Here is a 22881-nt window from a genome sequence, read left to right on the forward strand (position 1 = left end):
CTCTTTTGACACTCACCGCACTCCTCAGGGTTTTCGTCACTCTCGTCATCGCAGTCCGCCTCTCCGTCACACTTCCACCTCAGAGGGATGCACTTTCCGCTCCCACATTTCAGTTCCGCACGGTCGCATGGCTTGGCTGCAAAGAAGAGAGAGAAACGGGTGAATGGAGTGTGATTTTAAGTGGGGTTTCGATTGCTAATTTGGGGGAGGGTATGTTGCTTTAATTAATAGGGTATGGGTGGGGTGCTTGGTCACTGGGTGGGTTAGGCTGTTTGGTAGGGCAAGGTTAGGTTAGGTTAGTTGAGTTTGGTTATGTAAGATTGTGTTAGGTTAGGTTATGTAAGATTGTGTTAGGTTAGGTTATGTAAGATTGTGTTAGGTTAGGTTATGTAAGATTGTGTTAGGTTAGGTTATGTAAGATTGTGTTAGGTTAGGTTATGTAAGATTGTGTTAGGTTATGTAAGATTGTGTTAGGTTAGGTTATGTAAGATTGTGTTAGGTTAGGTTATGTAAGATTGTGTTAGGTTAGGTTATGTAAGATTGTGTTAGGTTAGGTTATGTAAGATTGTGTTAGGTTAGGTTATGTAAGATTGTGTTAGGTTAGGTTATGTAAGATTGTGTTAGGTTAGCTTATGTAAGATTGTGTTAGGTTAGGTTATGTAAGATTGTGTTAGGTTAGGTTATGTAAGATTGTGTTAGGTTAGGTTATGTAAGATTGTGTTAGGTTAAGTTATGTAAGATTGTGTTAGATTGTGTTAGGTTATGTAAGATTGTGTTAGGTTAGGTTATGTAAGATTGTGTTGATTGTGTTAGGTTAGGTTATGTAAGATTGTGTTAGGTTAGGTTATGTAAGATTGTGTTAGGTTAGGTTATGTAAGATTGTGTTAGGTTAGGTTATGTAAGATTGTGTTAGGTTAGGTTATGTAAGATTGTGTTAGGTTAGGTAAGGTTAGGTTAAGTTAGGTTAGGTTAGGTTAGGTTACATTAAAAGGGGCTGGGTTACTAAGTTCAAGGGGCTGTGTTAGTAACTTTTGAGGGGGCTGTGTTGTTCGACTGCTGGGTTGGGTTAGGTTAGGTTACTTATTTCATGGGTCTGGATTACTTAGTTCATGGGGGTGTGTTCGTAACTTTTGGGGGCTGTGTTGTTCGACTGCTGGGTTAGGTTAAATAAAAGGTGGGGTTAGGTTAGGTTAGGGTTGGTTAGATTACATTTCAAGGGGGTAGGTTACTTAGTTTTAGGGGCTGTGTTAGTAACTTTTGAGGGGGCTATGTTGTTTAGCTGCCTGGTTATGTTACTTATATGGTGGGATTAGGTTAGGTTAGGTTAGGTAACTTATTTTATGGGGCTGGATTATTAAGTTTGTGAGGATGCGTGATAAATTTTGGTGGGGTCAGGTTACTATAATTCTATGGGTCTATCTATCTATCTATCTATCTATCTATTATCATTTTTCATTTCCCATACCCCCAACCTCATATTCCCTTCATCCTCTCTCCCCTTCATCACCCCTTTCATCCTTCATTTCACTCAACTGGAAACATTTAAGAAGAGGAGGAGAAGAGGAGGAGGAAGAGGAGGTGGGTTGCATGGTGCACTCCCATAAGTATTGTTTTTTACTCCTTCTATCTCCTCCCCACCTCCCCTTCCCTTCTTCCTTCCTTCACCTGGTATGGAGGAAGACGAAGGGGGAAGGGGAAGAGGAGGGAAAGGGGAACGAGCCTAAAACCTTAATATATCAGAGGCTTCTACATTGACGTTTTCTCCTCCCCTTCTTCTTCTTCCTTCTTTGTCTTCTTTTCCTTGCTATTGTTTTTTTTTTCTTCATTGCCTTCATCATTTATTGCTTTCCCTTTCCTTATTCCTCTTCAGTCTTCTTTCTTTCCAGTTCTACTTTTTCTTATTTTTTTCCTCCCCCCTCCCTTTCTCATCTACTTTCTCCATCTTTTCCTCCTCCTTTTAATCTTCTTCTGTGTTCGTTTTCTCTAATTTTTCCTCTTTGTCCTCTTCTCCCTCTCTCTCCTACCATCATTATTCTCATTCTTCTTCTGTCTCTCCCTCTTTCTCCTTCTTATCTCTTTTGTTATTCATTTCTACAATTCCTCTTCTTTTTCTCTCCCCGTTCTTCTCATTCCACTTTGAACTCTTCCCCCATTCTCCTCCTCTTCCTCTTCTTACTCCTCCCCTTCATCTTCCCAATCTTCTTTCCTTTCCTATTTATCTTACTTCTCCTATTCCTTTTCCTACTCTCCTCCTCCTCCTCCTCCTTTTCCTTTTTCTTTCCACAACTCACTTCCTTTTTTTCAACCCATCCCATTTCTCTTTACTTTCCATTCCCTTCAGTACTTTTCTCCCTCATTCCTCTTCTTCCCCCTCCTCCTCCTCTTTCCCTCGTCCATCTTCTTCCTCCCCACACACGAGATGGACTCTTCCCCAGTTTCCAGATGTGTTTTCCAGCAACGATATATTTCCTCCTCCTTCAAGATTTACTCGCCCTCCTTTAACAAGTTAGCCTGTTCGTCGGGTCCATATATCCACGCCAAGCCTGCCCAGCCCAACTCCACCTGACCTCACGACACCTCCTCCTTTCCCCGACTCCTGCCCCTGTTCTTCTCTTCCTCCTCCTCTCTCTTTCTTCTTCTATTCTGCTTCTTATCCTTGTCCTTCCTACCTCCCCCTTTGCCCTCATTCTTCTCTCTTTCCTCTTCTACTTTTTCTTCTTCCTTTCTCATCTCCTTTCTCCATCTTTTCCTCATCCCTCTCCTCTTCCTCCTCCTTTTAATCTTCTTCTGTGTTCGTTTTCTCTAATCTTTCTACTACTTCCAAATTCTACTACTACTACTACTACTACTACTACTACTACAACCACTACGTGAACTACATACCCAACCGTTACCCTTCCCTTACCCTCGCCTCCATCTCCCCTTCCCTTCCTCATCTATCACCATCATCATCAACAACGCTTCCTCCTGCTTACAGTTTCAGTGGCTAAGGTGACAGAGATGAGCGCCGGAGCAATGTGTAGATATGCTGTATGCTCTCAATTCTACATCTTTCTTTTACTCCCAATACCTCACTATCTCTCCTCCCCTTCCATTCCCCTTCGCTCCTCCTCCTCCCCCATTCCTTATCCCCTTATCTCCCCTTCCTTCGTTACTCTCCCCACTTCTCCCAAAAACCCTCCCCATAATCATCTCCCCTTTACTCTTCTTCTTCCCCTCTCTCCCCCACTCTTCCTCCTCATCCCTAACCCCTCCAGTCCCTCCTCCCTCCCCGCCCCTTCTTCCTTACCCCCTCATCTCCCCTTCCCTTCGTTCCTCCCCCCACTTCTCCCAACAACTCTCCCCATAATCATCTCCCTTTCCTCTTCTTCTTCCCCTCTCTCCCCCAGCTCTTCCTCCTCTCCCCTAACCCCTCCAGTCCCTCCTCCTCCCTACCCCCGCCCCCATAAGTTTGATGTAAGGGAGAAACGTTTAAATATTCCGCCCAATTTTTTTTTTTTTCCAGGAAGGGGATTTGGGGATGAGTGAAGGGATGGAAAGTTGTGGTTTGTTTGTTTGTTAGTTTGTTCCTTTGTGGGTGTGTGCGTTCGTTCGTTCGTTCGGTCAGTCAGTCAGTCAGTCAGTCGGTGGCGTTGTGAAGTTGTTGTTGTTGTTATTGTTGTTGTTGTTCATATTTCTATCACCCGACTTTTTTTTTCTTTTTTCTTTGGTCATTTTTCTCTTTCTTTCTTGTCTGCTATTTACTACCTTTTTGTTCCTCTCTTCCTTCCTTCCTTTTTTCTTTCTTTTTATTCCTTTTGTGTATGTATGTGTCTGTCTTTTCTTTAGTCTTTTTTTCTTTCAGACTGTCTTTTAATGAATAATGAGTCTCTCTCTCTCTCTCTCTCTCTCTCTCTCTCTCTCTCTCTCTCTCTCTCTCTCTCTCTCTCTCTCTCTCTCTCTCTCTCTCTCTCTCTTATTCTTATAATTTCAATTCGTTCTTTCCTTCTTCCTGACTATCTCTTTGTGTATAATAACTAACCCTCTCTGTATATAATATCTCTCCTTCACTCTCTCCCTCTCTCTCCTCTCCTCTCGTTTCCTCTCCTCTCCTCTCCTCTCCATTCCACTCCTCTCCTCTCCTCTCCTCTCCTCTCCTTTCCTTTCCTTCCCCTTCCCTCCTTCCTTGACCTTCCCTCTCGTGCTGTTCGTGTCCAGTACAAGTCGAGAAACGGTTCGGGGGCGACACGGCGGCAAAATGTGGGCCAGGGGAGACTTCATAGATTTCCTTCGCTTCCTTTCCCTTCCTTCCTCGGCGATAGATCCACGGCCAACCAGGGAATCGCACCCCCCCCCCCTCTCTCTCTCTCTCTCTCTCTCTCTCTGGCTTTTCATTTTTAGGTCATTTTTTATCTTTTCTTTATTCTCGTTTTTTTTCCTATTTTTTTCTTTTTCTTTCTTTTCTTTCTTTCTCTCTCTTTTTCACACATCCTGCACCGCACACTGACCGACTCAATTCTCTCTCTCTCTCTCTCTCTCTCTCTCTCTCTCTCTCTCTCTCTCTCTCTCACTCTCTCTGCGTGACCTTTCCCGACCTTTCACACCAATAAGAGAGAGAGAGAGAAAGGCAATGCATCAAAACGGCTGCAAAATCGACATTGGCAACATTTTTCTATTATTCTTTTTCCTTTTCATCTCTTTTTCTCTTCTTTTTCTTCCTCTCTTTCATTTTTCTCTACTTCTCTTTTCCTATTTTTCTCTTCTTTCATTATTTTCCTTCACTTCTCTCAATTTCTCCCATTTCCTTCATTTTCTCCTCTTTTCCTTCCTTTCCTTCATCCTTTATTTCTCTCTTTCATTTATTTATTGCTTCCTTCTCCTTTTCCTCTTCTTTTCCTTCCCTTCCCTCATTCTTCTCTACTTCTCCTATTCATTTTTTAATTATTTCCCTTTCCTTCTCCTTTCCTCCGTTTTCTCTTCTTTCCATTCCTTCGTTATTCTCCATTTTATTCCATTTCCTCTTCGTTTCCTTCTTCTTTTCCTTCTCTATTTCATCCTTCCATTTCCTTATTTCCTTTTCCTTTTCTTCCTCTTCTCCTTTTTCTTCCCATTTCACTTTTATTTGCTTAACCTCAATTCTTGTTTGCTTTCACTTTTTCTATTATCTCACATTTCCTTTTCTTTTTTCTTCTTTGATTTCCACTTTCAATTTCTTCTTATATTTTCTCAACTTGTCCCTTTCCTCTGCTTCCCCTTCCTCTACCTCTCTCCATTCTTCCTTCCTCCTTTCCTCTTTTTCTCCAATACCTCAGTTTTCTCTCTTTTTTTTATTCTTTTGCTCTTCTTTGTTCATTTATTTTTCTTATTTTCCACTTTTTTCTTCCTTTCTTTTCCTTTCTATTCTCCAATACCTCAGTTTTCTCTCTCATTTATTTTTCATATTTTCCATATTTTCTTCCTTTCTTTTCTTTTCTTTTCTCCAATACCTCAGTTTTCTCTCTTTTTTTTACTCTTTTGCTCTTCTTTGTTCATTTATTTTTCTTATTTTCCACTTTTTTCCTCCTTTCTTTTCCTTTCTATTCACCAATACCTCAGTTTTCTCTCTCATTTATTTTTCATATTTTCCATATTTTCTTCCTTTCTTTTCCTTTCTCTTCTCCAATGCCTCAGTTTTATCTTTTTTATATTCTTTTTCGCTTCTTTCTTAATTTATTTTTCTTATTTTCCATCTTTTTTTCTTCCTCTCTTTTCCTTTCTTTTCTCCAATACCTCAGTTTTCTCTTTTTATTCTTTTCATTTCATTTATTTTTCTTCCTCTCCTTTCCTTTCTTTTCTCTAATACCTCATTTTCCCCTTTCTATCTTTTTTTTCCCTTGCCTTGTCTCTTGATTTCCCTTCCCTTCTACTTTCTCAATTCATTTAACTCAACCTCCATTTTTTTTATCTCTTCTCCCTTCTTCAATATTGCTGTTCCTTTTCTCTTCTTTATTTTGTATGTGTGTTCCTTCTCTACCCCTCCCGCGTTTCCTTCCTTTTCTTGCTCTTCGTTAATCTATTTTACTCTCGTTGCCCTTTCTCTGTTTCTATTTCCTACTTCTTTCCTTCTCTCTCCTTATTTCTTTCCCTTCGTCTGTTCTATTTACTTTTTTATTAGTGCAATATAATCAATTAAGTTCACATAGCATTATAATTCTCTTCCTCTTTCTATGTCATTCTACTTTCCATATTCTTTCTTCTCTCCTTCCTTCACCTATCCTTCTCTTTCTACCTTCATCATCTTCTATTATCTTTACTCCGGCTTTCATTTGCATCCTCATCACATCTTCTCCCACTCTCCAAACGCTTTTTCCTCCGTTCCTTCTTCTTCCCTCCTCCGCCTCTCTCCATCCTTTCCTTTTCTCTCCTTTATCTCCCCAATCGCACCTCCCCTTCACCCCATCCTTACCCCTCTCCTACCTCTCCGCCTTCATACCTATCTCCCCATCCTCCCTACCTTCTCCTCCTGTCCCTTCCCCTTCATCACGTACGGAAGGGGAGAGGGAAAATGGAGAGACCGACATCATTTGAATTAACCAACATTGAATAAAAGTGAAGGAAGGTGTGACTTGGATGAGAGAGAGAGAGAGAGAGAGAGAGAGAGAGAGAGTTTACTTGGAGTTTAGCTAAGTTGATGTGAGCTGTGTTCCAAATCCACCTCTGAAGTCGTCCATCAAGTTGAAATTCCTTAAGTTCTCTCTCTCTCTCTCTCTCTCTCTCTCTCTCTCTCTCTGATCTTCAATTCTTTTAGCATCAATTATTTTCTTCTCCAAGTTTCGTTTAGTTCATCTTTCATCCCTTCCTCTTCTCCTTCTTCTCTTTCTCTTCCTCCTCCTCCTCCTCTCTCTCTCCATCCTCTTGCTCTTTCTCTTTCTTTTCTTCTTCCTCCCCCTATGTCTTCTTTTTTTCTCCTCCTCCCCTCCTCTTTCTTTCCCTTTTTTTAACTTTCTCTTTCTTCTCCTTCTCCTCTTTTTCTTTTTCTTATTTTCCTCCTCCTCCTCCTTCTTCCTCCTCCTCCTCCTCCTCCTCCTCCTCCTCCAGCCTACACTTTCATATAATTTACATACATCATGAACCCCCCCCAAAAAGGTGCCGGCTGTCCCATCTGCTTTCTGATAGACCAACCTCCCCTACCCCCCCTTCTCTCTCTCTCTCACTCTCACTCTCTCTCTCTCTCTCTCTCTCTCTCTCTCTCTCTCTCTCTCTCTCTCACCACGTTCCAGTAAATACATTAACAGGAGGAGAACGAATGCCTGCACGCGAACGGCTTCATAAGGAACGGCAATCATATTAAGGGAGGAGAAGGGAACGAGAGGGAGGGAGGGAGAGAGAGGGAGAGAGAGTGAAAGACATGAGTGTAGGCGAGAGTGCATCAGACAGAGAGAAAAAAAGAAAGGAAGGAAGGAAGGATGGAGGGAGGAAGTGAAGGACAGAAAGAGAGAGAGAGGAGAGAGAGAGGAGGAGGAAAAATAGAGACACTGGAGGGAGGAAGAGAGAGAGGGAGGGAAAGAAAAAAGGAATAGACGTGTGAGTCTTGTGGTGAGTAGGAATGAGGGAGGAAAGAGGGAGGGAAGGAAGGAGAGACGGAGAGAAGTGGACTTTGAGGAGAGGGGAAGTGGAGGGGTGGAGGAAATGGATGGTAAGACGAAGAAGAATTGAGGAAAATAGAAGGAAGAAAGAAAGAAAGAAAGAAAGGAAGAAAGAAAGGAAGGAAGGAAGGAGGGAAAGAAAGAGGGAAGAGAATGGATTTTGATGAGAGGAAAGGTGGAAGAGAAGGAGGAGGAGGAAATGGCTGACAAAATTAAAGAAAAGGAAGCAAAAGAGAAGAAGGAAGAAGGAGAGAGAGACAGGAAGGAGAAACATAAAGGAAAAGGAAGAAAAAGAGAAGAAGGAAGAAGGAGAGGGAGATAGCAAGGAGGAACATGAAGGAAAAGGAAGAAAAAGAGAAGAAGGAAGAAGGAGAGGGAGATAGGAAGGAGAAACATGAAGGAAAAGGAAGCAAAAGAGAAGAAGGAAGAAGGAGAGAGAGATAGGAAGGAGAAACATGAAGGATAAGAGGATAAAGGATAATAAGAATACGAAGAAAGAAATAAACAATGAAAAAGAGGGAGGGAAGATGGAGGATGCGAAGGGGAAGATGGAAAGAAAAAATGAGGAAAGTAAAAATGGAGGAGGAGGAGGAAGAGGAGGAGGAGGAGGAGGAGGAGGAGGAGGAACGAGACAAGGGCGCCGCATTCTGAGCCTTATGATTAATTAATGGCAATTGTTGACGGGTGAACTAATTAGGAGGAAGACGAGAGGCAGGGATGCAGAGTGGAGGAGGAGGAGGAGGAGGAGGAGGAGGAGGAGGAGGAGGAGGTGTCGTGTTAATTGGTGCCAACATTATTATTATTACCCGCGTCAGTGTAGCCAGAAGGGTGACAATGCCTTCGTCCCTATGTGTGTCTGTTTGTTAGTTATCAAAATCTAAGAAAAAGGGAATCTATATATTGTCATAGAATACACACGAGGGCATCCTGAGGTGAATTTCTTGAGCCGATTAACGTTTTGGGGCATTGCGATGAGGGATTAGAGGGAGAATGAATGAGACAACAACAACAACAACAACAACAGCAACAACAGACTGGCTGAGTGAGTGCGATCATAAAAAAAAAAAAAAAACACCGGTGCTTTGAGGGAAGACTGAGTGCTTCTTTCACACACACACACACACACACACACACACACACACACACACACACGAACCAATAAGATAAACCTGAAAAGCTCGCGGATAAAATCTTCGAATTTGGACTGAATAACAACCCTGAGAGAGAGAGAGAGAGAGAGAGAGAGAGAGAGAGAGAGAGAGAGAGAGAGAGAGAGAGAGAGAGAGAGAGAGAGAGAATTCCCTTACCCCTTAGATACATTAAGAAACATTAGTTATCTTATAGTAAAGAGAGATAAAGCAGATTAGGAGGCGGCCGCTGCAACACAAGTAAAGAAGCAATACCGCGCAATGCTCCGGCGCCTCAGAGTTTGGCCGCCTTAACATCGTGACCCTTACTGAACCCTTTCCCCTATCCAAAGTCCAAAGAAAGAGTTCCATGGTACACGAGGCAGACAACTCCCCCAGACGCCCCCACAACAACCAGATGCAACCAACAAGACAAAAACACTGTGATGACCTCTCCGTACACCATTACCGCCCCTCACCCCTTTCCCGAGCCCTCTTAGGAGCCAGAGGAGCCTTCCGTCTTCCCCCGAGAGGCAGACAGACGAGTCCCAGACCGTCCCAAAAAGAGCCTTCCGTCTTCCCCTGAGAGTCCCAAAAAGAGCCTTCCGTCTTCCCCTGAGAGTCCCAAAAAGAGCCTTCCGTCTTCCCCTGAGAGTCCCAAAAAGAGCCTTCCGTCTTCCTCTGAGAGGCCCAAAAAGAGCCTTCCGTCTTTCCCTGAGAGGCGGACAGACGACTCCCAGACCGTCCCAAAACATAACGGAGCAACCACCAACACACGAACATCGAGATAACCCTCTCACTACACCATTACCCTCACTCACCCCTTTCTCCAACCCTCTTCAGCGCCTAGAGAGAGCCTCCCCACACCCCCTGAGAGCCAGAGAAGCTTCCTACGCATCCAAAACAACAGGTAGGAAAGAAACACCACACAGAGTCGAGACACACTGTGATGACCTCTCTGTACACCATTACCCTCACTCACCCCTTTCTCCAACCCTCTTCAGCGCCTAGAGAGAGCCTCCCCACATCCCCTGAGAGCCAGAGAAGCTTCCTACGCATCCAAAACAACAGGTAGGAAAGAAAAACCCCACAGAGTCGAGACACACTGTGATGACCTCTCTGTACACCATTACCCTCACTCACCCCTTTCTCCAACCCTCTTCAGCGCCTAGAGAGAGCCTCCCCACATCCCCTGAGAGCCAGAGAAGCTTCCTACGCATCCAAAACAACAGGTAGGATAGAAAAACCACACAGAGTCGAGACAGACACACACAGCCACCTGCCGTCCACATCTCTCCCTCCCTTTCCTTCCCCTCGTGCATTTCCTTCCGCTACGCTGCAGAGGAGGAAAGGAACCAGGGGAGAGTACCACGGGCGGAGGAGCGGCACAAAGAGAGAGTAAAGAGAGACTAAATTATTCATGGCAAGTCCCGGGAGGCGTCGTAAAGAGGGCGAGGGAAGTGCGGTCTACGATCCTCCTCTGGTTTGCTACGACGCGAAAGGATTTTGAAGCGCGAGGGAAAACTCCTCCTCCTCCTCCTCCTCCTCCTCCTCGTCGCCAGGGATGCACCAGAGGAGGAATAGGAGGAAGAAACACACTCATAACCTAAAAATCAAAGAGAGAGAGAGAGAGAGAGAGAGATAACTGAAAAGAAGAGGAGGAGGAGGAGGAGGAGGAGGAGGAGGCAAACACATACATAAGCGGATCAGGAGAGACAAGGAGATGCAGGAAGGAGATGAAATAGCGGAGGAGGAGAATAATTGAGGAGGAGGAAGGAAAAGAAGAAGAAAAAGGAGGCTCAGAGGAGATGATTGAAGTGGACAAAAATAAAATAAAAAAAGGAGAAAAAAAGACATAAGACGAAGGAAGAGATGGAGGAAGAGGAGGAGGAAGAGGAGGATGAGGAGGAGGAGGAGGAGGAGGAGGAGGAGAACTAAAAGCCAAAGGGGAAAAATTATTATAAATGCTGTAGACCGTAAAGAGGAGGAGGAGGAGGAGGAGGAGGAGGAGGAAGAGGAGGAGGAGGAAAAGAAAGACTCGAAAATGAAGATGAAGAAGAGAAAATGAACGAGAGAGAGAGAGAGAGAGAGAGAGAGAGAGAGAGACTGGCTAATCACAAAACTATTGAATGGATTAACTTGGTCGACGATTCACATTTCCTTCCATTCCTTCGACTTCCAAAAACATTCTCTCTCCCTCCCTCCTTCCTTTTCCTCCTCGCTCTCTCTCCCTCCTCTAATTTCTCTCCCCTCGTGTCTCTTTTCCTCTCAATTTGAAACAATCTCTACCAATTTTTCATTTTATTTTATCTCCATTTCTCATCTCTCTCTCTCTCTCTCTCTCTCTCTCTCTCTCTCTCTCTCTCTCTCTCTCTCTCTCTCTCTCTCTCTCTCTCTCTCGCATTTGTGGAATTCTATTTTTGCTATCGAATTTTGCTCTCTCTCTCTCTCTCTCTCTCTCTCTCTCTCTCTCTCTCTCTCTCTCTCTCTCTCTCTCTCTCTCTCTCTCTCTCCTTTCATGTTCTATTACCTCGATTTATGTGAAGTTCACTGACTCTGTGTGTGTGTGTGTGTGTGTGTGTGTGTGTGTGTGTGTGTGTGTGTGTGTGTGTGTGTGTGTGTGTGTGTGTGTCTGTCTGTCTATCGACTTTCCACTGATTGCCTGTCCGTGTCCTCCGTGTTCTATAGTTTGTCTCTCTCTCTCTCTCTCTCTCTCTCTCTCTCTCTCTCTCTCTCTCTCTCTCTCTCTCTCTCTCTCTCTCTCTCTCTCTCTCTCTCGTGTGTGTGTTTGCGAAATCGTGTCCACTCATCCACATCGTAGTCCTCCTCCTCCTCCTCCTTCTCCTCCTCCTCTTCCTCCTCCATTTCCTCCTCCTCTTCCTCCTCCTCCTCCTCCTCCTCCATCAAACTGTCACGCCTTCATAGCGACTCATAAATATAAGTTTGTGGTATCTTTCTCCCTCACTCCCTTTCATCATTCACCGCCTCTCTCTCTCTCTCTCTCTCTCTCTCTCTCTCTCTCTCTCTCTCTCTCTCTCTCATTGACTCCCTATTCCCCTCTTCCTCTCTTTCTTCTCCTTCCTTCATTCCCCTTTCTCCCTTTCCCTTCCGCCTTTTCCTCCCTTCTCTTTCTCTGTTACATTCTCTCCCTTTATTTACCTCTCTCTCCCTTCCTTCCCTTCCCCTCTACTCCCCTCTCTCTCCCTTCCTTCCTATTTCTCTCCCTTCATTCACCTTTTCCTTCTCCTCTGATCCTTCCTCTTCTCATCCCCTCAAATATTCTCCCTCTCCCTTCCCTCCCCTTCCCCTCCCTTCCTTCCCCTTTCTCTCCAGCTCTTCATAATTCTCTTCCCTCCCACGTATATCATTTCCATCCTTCCTCCTAACCTTCTCTCTCTCTCTCTCTCTCTCTCTCTCTCTCTCTCTCTCTCTCTCTCTCTCTCTCTCTCTCTCTCTCTCTCCAATATGCGCCTTACTTCGCTCTTTTTGCTCCTTTCCAAGATTCCTTTGGAGGTAAGTAACCGAGTCTGGAGAAGGGAGAGAAAGAGGGGAGGAGGGAGGAAGGGAGAGGAAGGGGAAGAAGGAGAGGAAGGGAGAAGGAAAAGGGTTGAGGGTGCGTTAAGTGGGAAGGGAGAAAGAGAAGATGGAGGGATAAGGGAGAAGGGAAGAGAGAGGGAGGGGTTGAAAGAAAGGAAGAAAGGGAGGAAGGGAAGGAAGAGAGGGAGGAAGGGAAGGAAGAATGGAAAATTTGATAAAGAGGGAATAAGGAGGAAATAGACGCAACGAAGGGAGAAAAAAATGGAAAGGAAGGAAAGTAGAAAAGAACGGACGAGAAAGGGAGAGAAAAAAGGAGAGGGAAGAAGGAAAATAAAAATGAGAGAAATAAAGGGAGGGAAAAACGGAGAGAGGAAAGGAAGGAAATAAAAACGAGAGAAAGAAAGGGAGGGAAAAACGGAGAGAGAAAAGGAGGGAAATAAATCTGGAGGAAAGAAATGGAGGAAAAAAACCAGAGGAGGGAAATAAAAATATAGGAAAGAAAGGGAGGGAAAAAGGAGAGAGGTAAGAAGGGAAGGAAATAAAAATGAAAGAAAGAAAGAAAAGAAAGAAAGAAAGAAAGAGAGAAAGGGATGCCTGAGAGGATGTGGAGGCTTCAGGGAGTCGATCTGGGGACCATGGAAACACTGAGCCATAATACGATAGGAAAGTGAAGAGGAGGAGGAAGAGGAAGAGGAAGAGGAGGATAAGAAGAACGAGGAGGAGGAGGAAGAGGGTGAAGAGGAAGCATATGATCAAAAGCAGACGCAGAAGGAGAATGAAGAGCAAGAGGAGGAGGAGGAGGAGGAGGAGGAGGAGGAAATGACAAGGGTGCAAAAAATGTAAATGAGGAGGAGGAGGAGGAGAGAGCTTAATTTCCTTATTGTGTGTGTGTGTGTGTGTGTGTGTGTGTGTGTGTGTGTGTGTGTGTGTGTGTGTGTGTGCGTGTGTGTGTGTGTGTCCAAGAAAGAACAACTGAGGAGAAGGAAATTGAGTGGAAACGGGGACCTCCTCCTCCTCCTCCTCCTCCTCCTCTTCTTCTTCTTCTCCTCCTCCTTCCACGACGAAATGGCCTCTCCTTGTACTTGTCCTTTTTTCCTCCTCCTCCTCCTCCTTCTCCTCCTCCTCCTCCTCCTCCCCCTCCTCCTCCCATTTCTTCTGCCACTTTCTCCTCCTCCTTGGCAACCATTACCTCTTTCCATTTTTTTTCTTTCTTTCTTTTCTTCTTCCATTTTCTTTTTTCCCTCTTCTTTCATTTCCTGTTTTTTTCAATTTCACTTTCGTTGCCTTTCTTCCGCTCTTTATTCTTCATTCTTTCTCTTCCTTCTTTTCTTTTTCCCTTCTATTCTTTTCTTCTTTCCTCTTTCTCTTTCTTTCCCTTGACCTGTTCTTTTAATTTGCATTTTTCTTATTCCTCTCCATTTTTTTTGGGGGGGAAGGAAGAGGAAGAGAAGAAAAGGAGGAGGAGGAAGAGGAGGAGGAGGAGGAGGAGGTCGGGGGGATTATTGAGTAATATTATAACCGTTATGAGTCATCAATAAAGAATCCGACTCGTTGGTGACTCTTACTATACTCTCTCTCTCTCTCTCTCTCTCTCTCTCTCTCTCTCTCTCTCTCTCTCTCTCTCTCTCTCTCTCTCTCTCTCTCCTTTACCCTTCTCCTTCCTCTCTTTTCCTGTCCCTTTCTCCTCTCTTCCTCCTTCACCCTTCCTCTCCCTCTCTTTCCCTCCCTTCCTCTTTCATCTCCTTTTCCCTCCTCCTTCCTCTCTTCATCAATTTCCTCTTCCTTTATCCCAGACTAACTCCATTTTCTCTCTTACTCCATTTTCTCTCCCTCTCTCCATTCCCTTCTTCCTTCCTTCCTTACCCTCTTCCTCTTCTCCTTTATCTCCTCTCCCTTCCTTCACCTCCCTCTCTCTCTCTCCAATTCCGTCTTTCTTTTCGCCTTATTCTCTTCCTCCTCCCTTTTCTCTCCCTTTCTCCTTTATTATCTCTTCTTCCCTTCATTATTTCCTTTCCCTCTCCGTCTTCCTTCCTTCCGTGTACTCTCTCTTTCCTCCCCTTTCATCTCCTCTCCCTCCCTCCCTCACTCCCTCTCCTTCTCTCTCTATCTCTCACATCTTGACCTAACTAATTATTCATCTTCCTTTTAAACCCCCCCCCCCTCTCTCTCTCTCTCTCTCTCTCTCTCTCTCTCTCTCTCTCTCTCTCTCTCTCTCTCTCTCTCTCTCAGCAAGCACGCCAGATTAAGCTTGTGAAGTGTTAAGTTATGCCCGAGAAGGTTACTTACTCAAGACTACATTTTTACATTAGTTTGCCCTGCGTGAAGACTCGTATCTGAAGGGGAAACTGAGCTATATTTTGGGAGGAACTTGGTGCACAAAGTAGTGGTCGTAGATTGCTTCGTGCGCCTTCCCTTCCCTTCCCTTCCCTTCCCTTCCCTTTCCTTTCCTTCCCAACCCTTCTCTTCCCTTCCTGGCTTTCCTGACCACCTCCATCCCTTTTCTTTCCTTTCCTTCCTTAAATTCTTCCTTGTTGTTTCGTTCTCTCTTTCCTCTTCCTCTCCTCTTCCACTTTTCTGTTCTTCTTTTCGCCTTTCTTGTCTCTATTCTTCTCCATTCTTGTCTCTCCTTTCCTTTTTTTTTTTTGTTTTATCATCTCTTTGCTCTCCTCTTCTTTTCTTTTCTTATTTCTTCTATTTCTCGCCTTTCCTCTCCGTTCCCTTCCCTTCCTTTCTCTGATCTTCTCCTTTCCTCTTGTTTCATTGTCCCTTCCCTCCACTCTCTTCTTCTCTTTCATTTCCTTTTCCCTTCTCCTCCCTTCTTTTCTCTTCTCTCTCGACTCTGTCTCTCCTCTCTGACTCTTCCTTCCCTTTCCTCTCTCCTAATCTGTTGAACTCTTTACCTTCCTCTCTCTTTTGCTCTCTCTGTTCTCATCTCCTCCTCCTCCTCCTCCTCCTCCTCCTCTTCCCTTGCAGGTCAGGTGTGGTTTAATTAAAGGCTGGGAAAAGTTAGGAAAAGGTAACTTAGTGGATCTGAAACTACCCTCCTCCTCCTCCTCCTCCCCCCACCGCGGAAAAAGAGGAATGGGAGGAAGCAAAAGAAAGGGACTGTAAAGTTGAGAGAGAGCGAGAGCGAGAGGGAAACCGAGACCGAGACCGAGAGAGAGAGAGAGAGAGAGAGAGAGAGAGAGAAACACGAGAACTGCGTGCGAAGATTAAAGGGGAGACTTGAAAAATTTACATATGTTGGTTTTACTTAATTTTCTTGCATATGATGAAAAATTAAACCAAAGGGAATAAGTGAGTGAGTTAGTGAGTGAGTGAGAGAGTAAGTGCTTTGATGAGTGAGTGAGTGAGTGAGTGAATGTGTCAAAGGAAAAAACAACAATGAAGAGGAGGAGGAGGAGGAGGAGAGAAGAGGAGAGAGAGTGAGAGGAGAGTAAGAGGAAGCCAAGTGAGAGGAAACCAGAATAAGGAGAGGAGAAAGAGGGCGTAAAGAGGGGAATAAGGAGGGGAAAGAAGGGCAGATGAGGGCTTAAGAGGCTACCTAAGAGAGGGGTGAAAGAAGGGAGGGAGGAGAAAAAGGAAGGGAAAAGGGGGAGAGGATGAGAGACCGAGGGGAGGTAACGAAGAGTGGAAGAGGAAAAAAGGATGATAAAATAGCTGAAATAACAATACGAGAGAAGTAAAATAACGAGAAGGGGAAGAGGTAAAGAAGGGAAGAGAAAGAAGATACAGAAAACATGGATAAATAATGGAATATATGAATTAAGAGATAGTTAAGGATGGAACAAATAAAAACGCTAAAGAAGTGTAAAGGAAAGAATAGAGGAAATAAAGGAGGAAAGAAGATACGGGAAGGGAAGAAGAGATGAAGATAAAGAGAAACAGTGGAAGGAAGAGAGTGATAGAGAAGGGAAAGGAAGGAAGATAAAGATAAAGCAAATAATGAAGAAAAGGGAGGAATTATAGAAGAAAAAGGAATAAGAGATGAAGATAATGAAAAAAGAATGGCGGTAAAGAAGGAAGGGGAGTAGATGAGAGAAAGGAAGAAGAGATGAAAAAGACAAGATATCAAAGAGGAAGAGAAGTAAGAGAAGGGAGTAGAAAAGAGATGGAATGGAATGGAATGGAGGACGAAAAAATGTGGAGGAGTTACATTAAGAGGAAAAAACTGAGTCATCAAAAAGAGATTTAGGAGCCCTGGAAGATACAAAGCTCTTTACTACTACTACTACTACTACTACTACTACTACTACCACTACTACTACTACTTTTGCTGTTGACTATAAAAAGAAAGATGGTGATATATATATAACTAATAAGCTCTCGTATCCATTCTCTTCCCTCCTCCTTCTCCTCCTCCTCCTCCTCCTCCTCCTCCTCTTCCATTAACCACAAAGGGCTCATTGGTATCTTTTCTCACTCAAAAAATGTAAATACGTGAATGTATAATTGCTCATTGCATAAAAAAGAAGCTACTTCACATTAATTTTTCTTTGATGTGTTATTCACCAGGTAAGAGAGAATGTCACCGCGTCATAAAAATCTACGGTCGCGGATTGCCACATTTCACTATCTGGCATTCACATTCTCTCTCTCTCTCTCTCTCTCTCTCTCTCTCTGTTCTTGTTATCTTCCTTTCCTTCTTATCTTTTCTTCGTTCTTCATTTTCTTTTCTTTGGTCTTTGCTTGATTTAATTTATACTCTATACTATACGCTCTGTCTCTCTCTCTCTCTCTCTCTCTCTCTCTCTCTCTCTCTCTCTCTCTCTCTCTCTCTCTCCCCCCGCAATGCGAGGGCGTGCACAGAATCGCCCTTCTCATCTCTCTTCGAAATGCCCCATCAACAAAAACGTCTCCAGCACAGCCTCTTCTGAATCACCATTAAGAGGAGGAGGAGGAGGAGGAGGAGGAGGAGGAGGAGGAGGAGGTCTAATGAGCTTTGTATTGATGTTATGTTAAGAGCTTTCGTTTCATCAATATTTTTTTACCACCTTCCTTCTCTCTTTCTCTGTCTCTCTCTTCTCTAATTCTTCCTAACTATCATTTTCCTTCCTCCATCTTCATCATCTCCTCATTCACCTTCTATCTTCCTCCCTTCTCATCCTTCTCTTTTATCTTGTTTCTTCCCTTCCTCATTTTTCTTGATTTCTTTTTTATTCTCAGTTTCTTCTCTATTTCCTTCAGTTCTTTCTAGTTCCTTTTCCTTTTGTCATCCACGTTCTCCAGTGCTCCACATTTCTTTTTCAATTTCTACACTTTCTTACTTTCTGCAGCTTCTTCTTCATAGTTTTCTCTACTCGTGTCAGGTTTTCGTAAATTCGTGCTGGTTTCTTTTCAGCGTCTTCGTTTTCTTTTAGTCTATCCTGGCCATCCCTTGCATCCCCCTCCTCCTCGTCATCTTTTTCATCCACATCCATCTCCTCCTCCTCCTTCTCTTCCTTCTCGTCCACCCTCTCATTTCTACATCCGTATCAAAACCTTCCTTCATTTCCTCAGTTTACTCTCTCTCTCTCTCTCTCTCTCTCTCTCTCTCTCTCTCTCTCTCTCTCTCTCTCTCTCTCTCTCCGGCAAATTGACCGTTTCTTTCATCTCTTTCTCGTTTCTTTTAAGTTTTCAGAATCACTCAAAAAGTCCGCGCCGCCGTTTTCCTTTGCCTTCCCGTTTTCTTTCATAGGTATATTTTTTCATGGTGGGGGAAAACTAAAACTCTTCTTTTTCGTCTCCATCCCGTGACATATTACTGTATTCTTTCACTTGGCAGACAAACTTTTTTTCTGTCGCTGGTACACGATGATATATTACACGCTCATGAGTATGTAAGTTTTTTTTGGGGCATATATGAAAGTTAAATAATAACTATAATGCTTAATAAACGTCAACGAGAGAGATGTTTAAGAGGGACATACGTTTTTATAAGCACTTCCGACGACGATATATTCATGAATGCATTTATGTATGTATGTATGTATGTATGTATGTATGTATGTATGTATGTAGACACACTAAAGTTTCACAAATACATCCACTTACAAGAACATAATAAAAAAAAATGTTAACTAACTTATCAACAGGAAGTTTCACGACATGAGTTTCACATGAAGAAAAAAGTGAAACAGGGAGAGAGAGAGAGAGAGAGAGAGAGAGAGAGAGAGAGATACAAACAGACACAAACCTAAACACACAAACACACATACACCCACAACAAAGACTAGTGTGCAAATGTGTGTGTGTGTGTGTGTGTGTGTGTGTGTGTGTGTGTGTGTGTGTATTTTTTTACCTATTTGCCTATTTGTGATTTACAGGGCCTGAAATAAGCTCGGATAGTCCTGTTTAATAATAATAATAATAAACGGTTTATTTCATGAAGTACCAGGCAGCCCTAGAGCTGAAAATATACATCAATGGAAGATTAAATGAAATGAATGAGACAAATGAACAAAGTAGTATGATTGAAAATAAAAAGGAAAATAGAAATAACAATAATAGCAATAATCATAGTAAAGATAATAATAATAATCATAATAATCATAATGATAATAATAATAGTAATCATAATAATAATAATAATAATCTTAATAATAATCATAATAACAACAACAATAAGTCCTAATGAAAAAAATATTTACAAAACATACAAATTGTGGTGCTCTTAATTTGCATTGTTGATATATTTGACCATCACGGGCACTGCGCTGTTCTTATAGCGGTCAGTCCGTGCCCGTATCGGGGCAATAATGTTGTGGTGTCGCACTGAGTGCTGAGGGCGGTTCACTGAGGGTGGGAGGATGTGTCTGTGTCTGGGCTGGTTGAGAAGCTTGGTTGCGAACCGGTGTAGTAGGGTCTCGTGACGGTGTTGTAGGCTGGTGAGATGGAGGGAGTCGAGGGCGTCCTGATAGCTGGTGTAGTGAGGGCCCAGGATGATTTTGCAGGCTCGCTTCTGGACGCGTTCAAGTTGGCGGCGCTGCGTGATGTTGATGTGTGTGTGTGTCTCTTACATTACCTTGGAGACTCTCGCTGACCGCCTCGGGAGCCCAAGAGCGAGCGCCTGTCAGGTCCAATACGTCTGAGGAAACTATTTCTACTCCCTCAGCCCCTTGCGTAGCTCTCTCCTTAGTCCCTCCTCTCCCATTCGACCCCCCAGCCTCTCACCCTCCTCTCCAGTCCCTCCACTTCCCCCTGGTCTCTTATAAAGTCCCTCCTCTCCCATTCAACCCCCCAGCCTCTCATCCTCCTCTCCAGTCCCTCCACTTCCCCCTGGTCTCTTATCTAGCCCCTTTTCTCCACTTCATCCCTATCCTTTATTAGCCCCCTCGACCAGCCCATTACCTAGCTCCTTCCCTCTCTCAGCCCCTCTCCTTTCTCTCAGTCTGTTATCTAGTCCCTTCTCTCCTTACATAGCCCCTTCCCTTCATCCACTCCCTCATCCAGCTCCTAAATCAGTCCTTCCTTTTCAATTCAGCCCCTCTCTTCAATCTCAGTCTGTAATCTAGTCCCTTCTCTCCAACTCAGCCCCCTTTCAATTAGTCCTTACTCTCTGACAGCCCCTTTTCCAGCCCCTCCTACCTCTCTTAGTCCCCATTCAGGCCCCTCTTCACCTTAGTCCCTTCCCCACCAGCCCCTTCTCTCCCTCACTCTCTCATCCAGTCACTCTCTATGCCCTTCTCTCCCTCAGTCTCTCTTTCAGTACTCTTCTCATACCCCTTCTTTCCCTCAGTCTCTCTCCAGTAATCACTTCATACTTAGCCTCTTCTTTCCCTCAGTCTCTCATCCAGTCAGTCTCTCATACTCAACCCCTTCTCTCCCTCAGTCTCTCATCCAGTCAGTCTCTCATACTCAGCTCCTTCTCTTCCTTAATCTTATCCAGTCCCTCTTTTCTACTTTAGGCCCTCCTCTTCCCCCTCAGTCTCTCTCCCGGTTCCTTCTCTCCACCTTAGGCCCTCCTCCAACCCCCTCCAGTCCCTTCTCCTTCTCAGCCCCTCAGCAGCCCTCTCCTTCCCACATCCCTCCCCAAGTCACTTCTCAGCCTCAACCCGTGTTCGATACCGGCTTTTTCTGGTGACGAGGAGGAGGAGGAGGAGGAGGAAAGAGAGAACAGTTGGAGGAGTAAGAAAGTGAATAAAGGGAGGAAAGAAAAAGGAGCAGGAAGAGGAGGAGGAGGAGGAGGAGGAAAGGAGGAAAATAAAGAATGAAAAAGTGCAGTACGAGAAGTGAGGAACCTATTTCGAGCTTCTTTTATATATTCTCTCTCTCTCTCTCTCTCTCTCTCTCTCTCTCTCTCTCTCTCTCTCTCTCTCTCTCTCTCTCTCTCATGTCCATTACAAGCTTTCCACTTTTCTTTTTTTCCCTCCCTCTGGCTGCCTCCTCCTCCTCCTCCTCCTCTCCTTTCTGGATCTGAAGCAACATTTTTTGTCCCTCTACTTCTCTTGGGAGGAATGGAGCAGATGGAGGAGGAGGAGGAGGAGGAGGAGGAGGAAAAAAGGGAAGAGATGGGAATGGAAGGGATGTAGTGATGCTGTAAATCCCAAGTGTAAATTTCAATCTCTCTCTCTCTCTCTCTCTCTCTCTCTCTCTCTCTCTCTCTCCTTCCCATCATCAATCACTTTACCTTCTACTTCCCTCTTCCTTCCCATTCTTTACCTCCCCTTCTTTATCTCCCTTCCTTTACCTCCCTTCCTTTACTTCCCTTTCCTTCTTTTATCTCTTCCTTCCCTTATTCTTCACTTCTCTCTTCCTTTCCACTCCTTTCCCTTCCCTTCCTTTCTCTCCTCAATCACTCCTGGTTCCCTTTCTTCCCTTCTTCTTTTCTTTCTTCCCCTCCCTCCTCCACCTCCTCCTCCTCCTCCTCTTCCTCCTTTTCTTCTTCGCCTCTTCCACAGCTGCAAACTTGAAAGACAATAAAGTTGGGATGAGGTCGAGGAGGAGGAGGAGGAAGAGGAGGAGGAGGAGGTGGAAGAGTGGGAGAAGATGGAGTAGGAGGGGCAAGGTCTCTCTCTCTCTCTCTCTCTCTCTCTCTCTCTCTCTCTCTCTCTCTCTCTCTCTCTCTCTCTCTCTCTCTCTCTCTCTCGGGGGAACAAGTTAGCGGTGGAATGCCTAAGTTTCCCGTCCAACCTGACAACGAGAACCCAAATCCCGCCGCTGGAGGAGGAAGAGGAAGAGGAAGAGGAGGAGGAGGAGGAGGAGGAGGGAAAAAATAAAATAAAATGAAGACAAAGAAAAAAAAAAGGGGAGGATGAGGAAGAGGAGAACATCAACTTAAGTAAACTGACCATGAACGGAGAAGAGGAGGGGGAGGAGGAGGAAGAGGAGGAGGAGGAGGAGGAGGAAAAGAGAAACAGTTGTAGGAGAAGGAAAGTGAAGAGAGGACGAAAGGAGGAGCAGGAGGAGAAAAGGAACGACTGGAGAAGAATTAGGAAGAGGAGGAGGAGGAGGAGGAGGAGGAAAAGTGACATTTAAAAGTAATAAATTCTTCCATTTGAGGAATTGTTGAAGAGCAGCAAGAACCTTTTAAGACGAAGTGCTTCTCCTCCTCAAAAGAACCTCCCTCCTTCCTATTCTTCCTCCTCCTCCTCCTCCTCCTCCTTTTCTAGTCGACACCTCTCTTCCTTCCTTCTTTCTGTCCTTCCTCCTCTTCCTGTTTCAATAGTTTCATGTTCTCCCTCAATGTTTTTCTTTTCATTTTTCTCTTCCTTCGTTTTTTCGTTCCCCCTCCTTTTAAAAATTTATCTGCATCGCTTCCTTCCTTACACGTCCTTCCCCTCCATCTTTCCTCCACTTCCTTCCTTCTCGGTTCCTCTTCTCAAACTTTGTCTCTTCTCCCTTCTCTCCCTCTGTCGACAACTTCATATTTTGTTTTTCCTGTCTTCCTTTCTTTTATTCTCTCTCTCTCTCTCTCTCTCTCTCTCTCTCCATTCCATCCCCATCAACAGCAGACATACTCCATGCCTCCTTCTCTCCCTCTCTCCCTTCTTCCCTCTCCTACATCAAGGCCTTTCCCTCTCACTTCATCCCTCCTCCTCTTCCTCCTCCTCCTCCTCTTAAACCATCAATAACTTCGAGAGAGGGGAGGAGCCAAAGCCAGAATCAGAGGTCACCATCAACTCCACTAACACCATCATCACCATCACCACCACCAACTTTCCAATACCATCATCATCACCATCACCACCACGCACCGCAAAGTCTATCACCATCACGTCCTTGCTATCATCACAACCACCATCATCACCACCATTTCCTTCCTTCAACTCCAGTCCTTCTACTTCACTTTATTAATCACATCACCACCACCACCATCACCACGACCATCACCACCAGTCCATAGTCATTAATCTTTCAACACCACCAAACCACCATCACCACCATCACCACCACCATCACCACCAGTCCATAGTCATTAATCTTTCAACACCACCAAACCACCATCACCACCACCACCACCATCGTCACCACCATAATGTTTCTCCCTCCACCCCATTAGGTTTCAAGGGCTGGACAAGCAGACCGATAAGACTCAACATCAAAGCTTAACGGCTCTGTAGATAGGACGTAAAACAACAGCGACAACAACAACAACAACAAGACCACTACCTCTCAACCACCACCATCACCAC

At 44.3% G+C, this 22881-nt stretch overlaps 1 protein-coding gene across 1 annotated transcript in view; it reads right to left on the reverse strand.

The window, feature by feature from the left end:
- The window catches only part of LOC126980202 (low-density lipoprotein receptor-like), a 144109-nt gene that overhangs the window by 48551 nt on the left and 72677 nt on the right, over positions 1 to 22881 (reverse strand). Inside the window, exon 2 of the mRNA XM_050829836.1 lies at positions 17 to 136. Within this exon, the coding sequence (XP_050685793.1) occupies positions 17 to 136 (120 nt within the window). The remainder of the gene's footprint in view (positions 1 to 16; positions 137 to 22881) is intronic.

This window comes from Eriocheir sinensis, chromosome 43 (genome assembly GCF_024679095.1).
Source record: "Eriocheir sinensis breed Jianghai 21 chromosome 43, ASM2467909v1, whole genome shotgun sequence".
NCBI classification, from domain to species: domain Eukaryota; kingdom Metazoa; phylum Arthropoda; class Malacostraca; order Decapoda; family Varunidae; genus Eriocheir; species Eriocheir sinensis.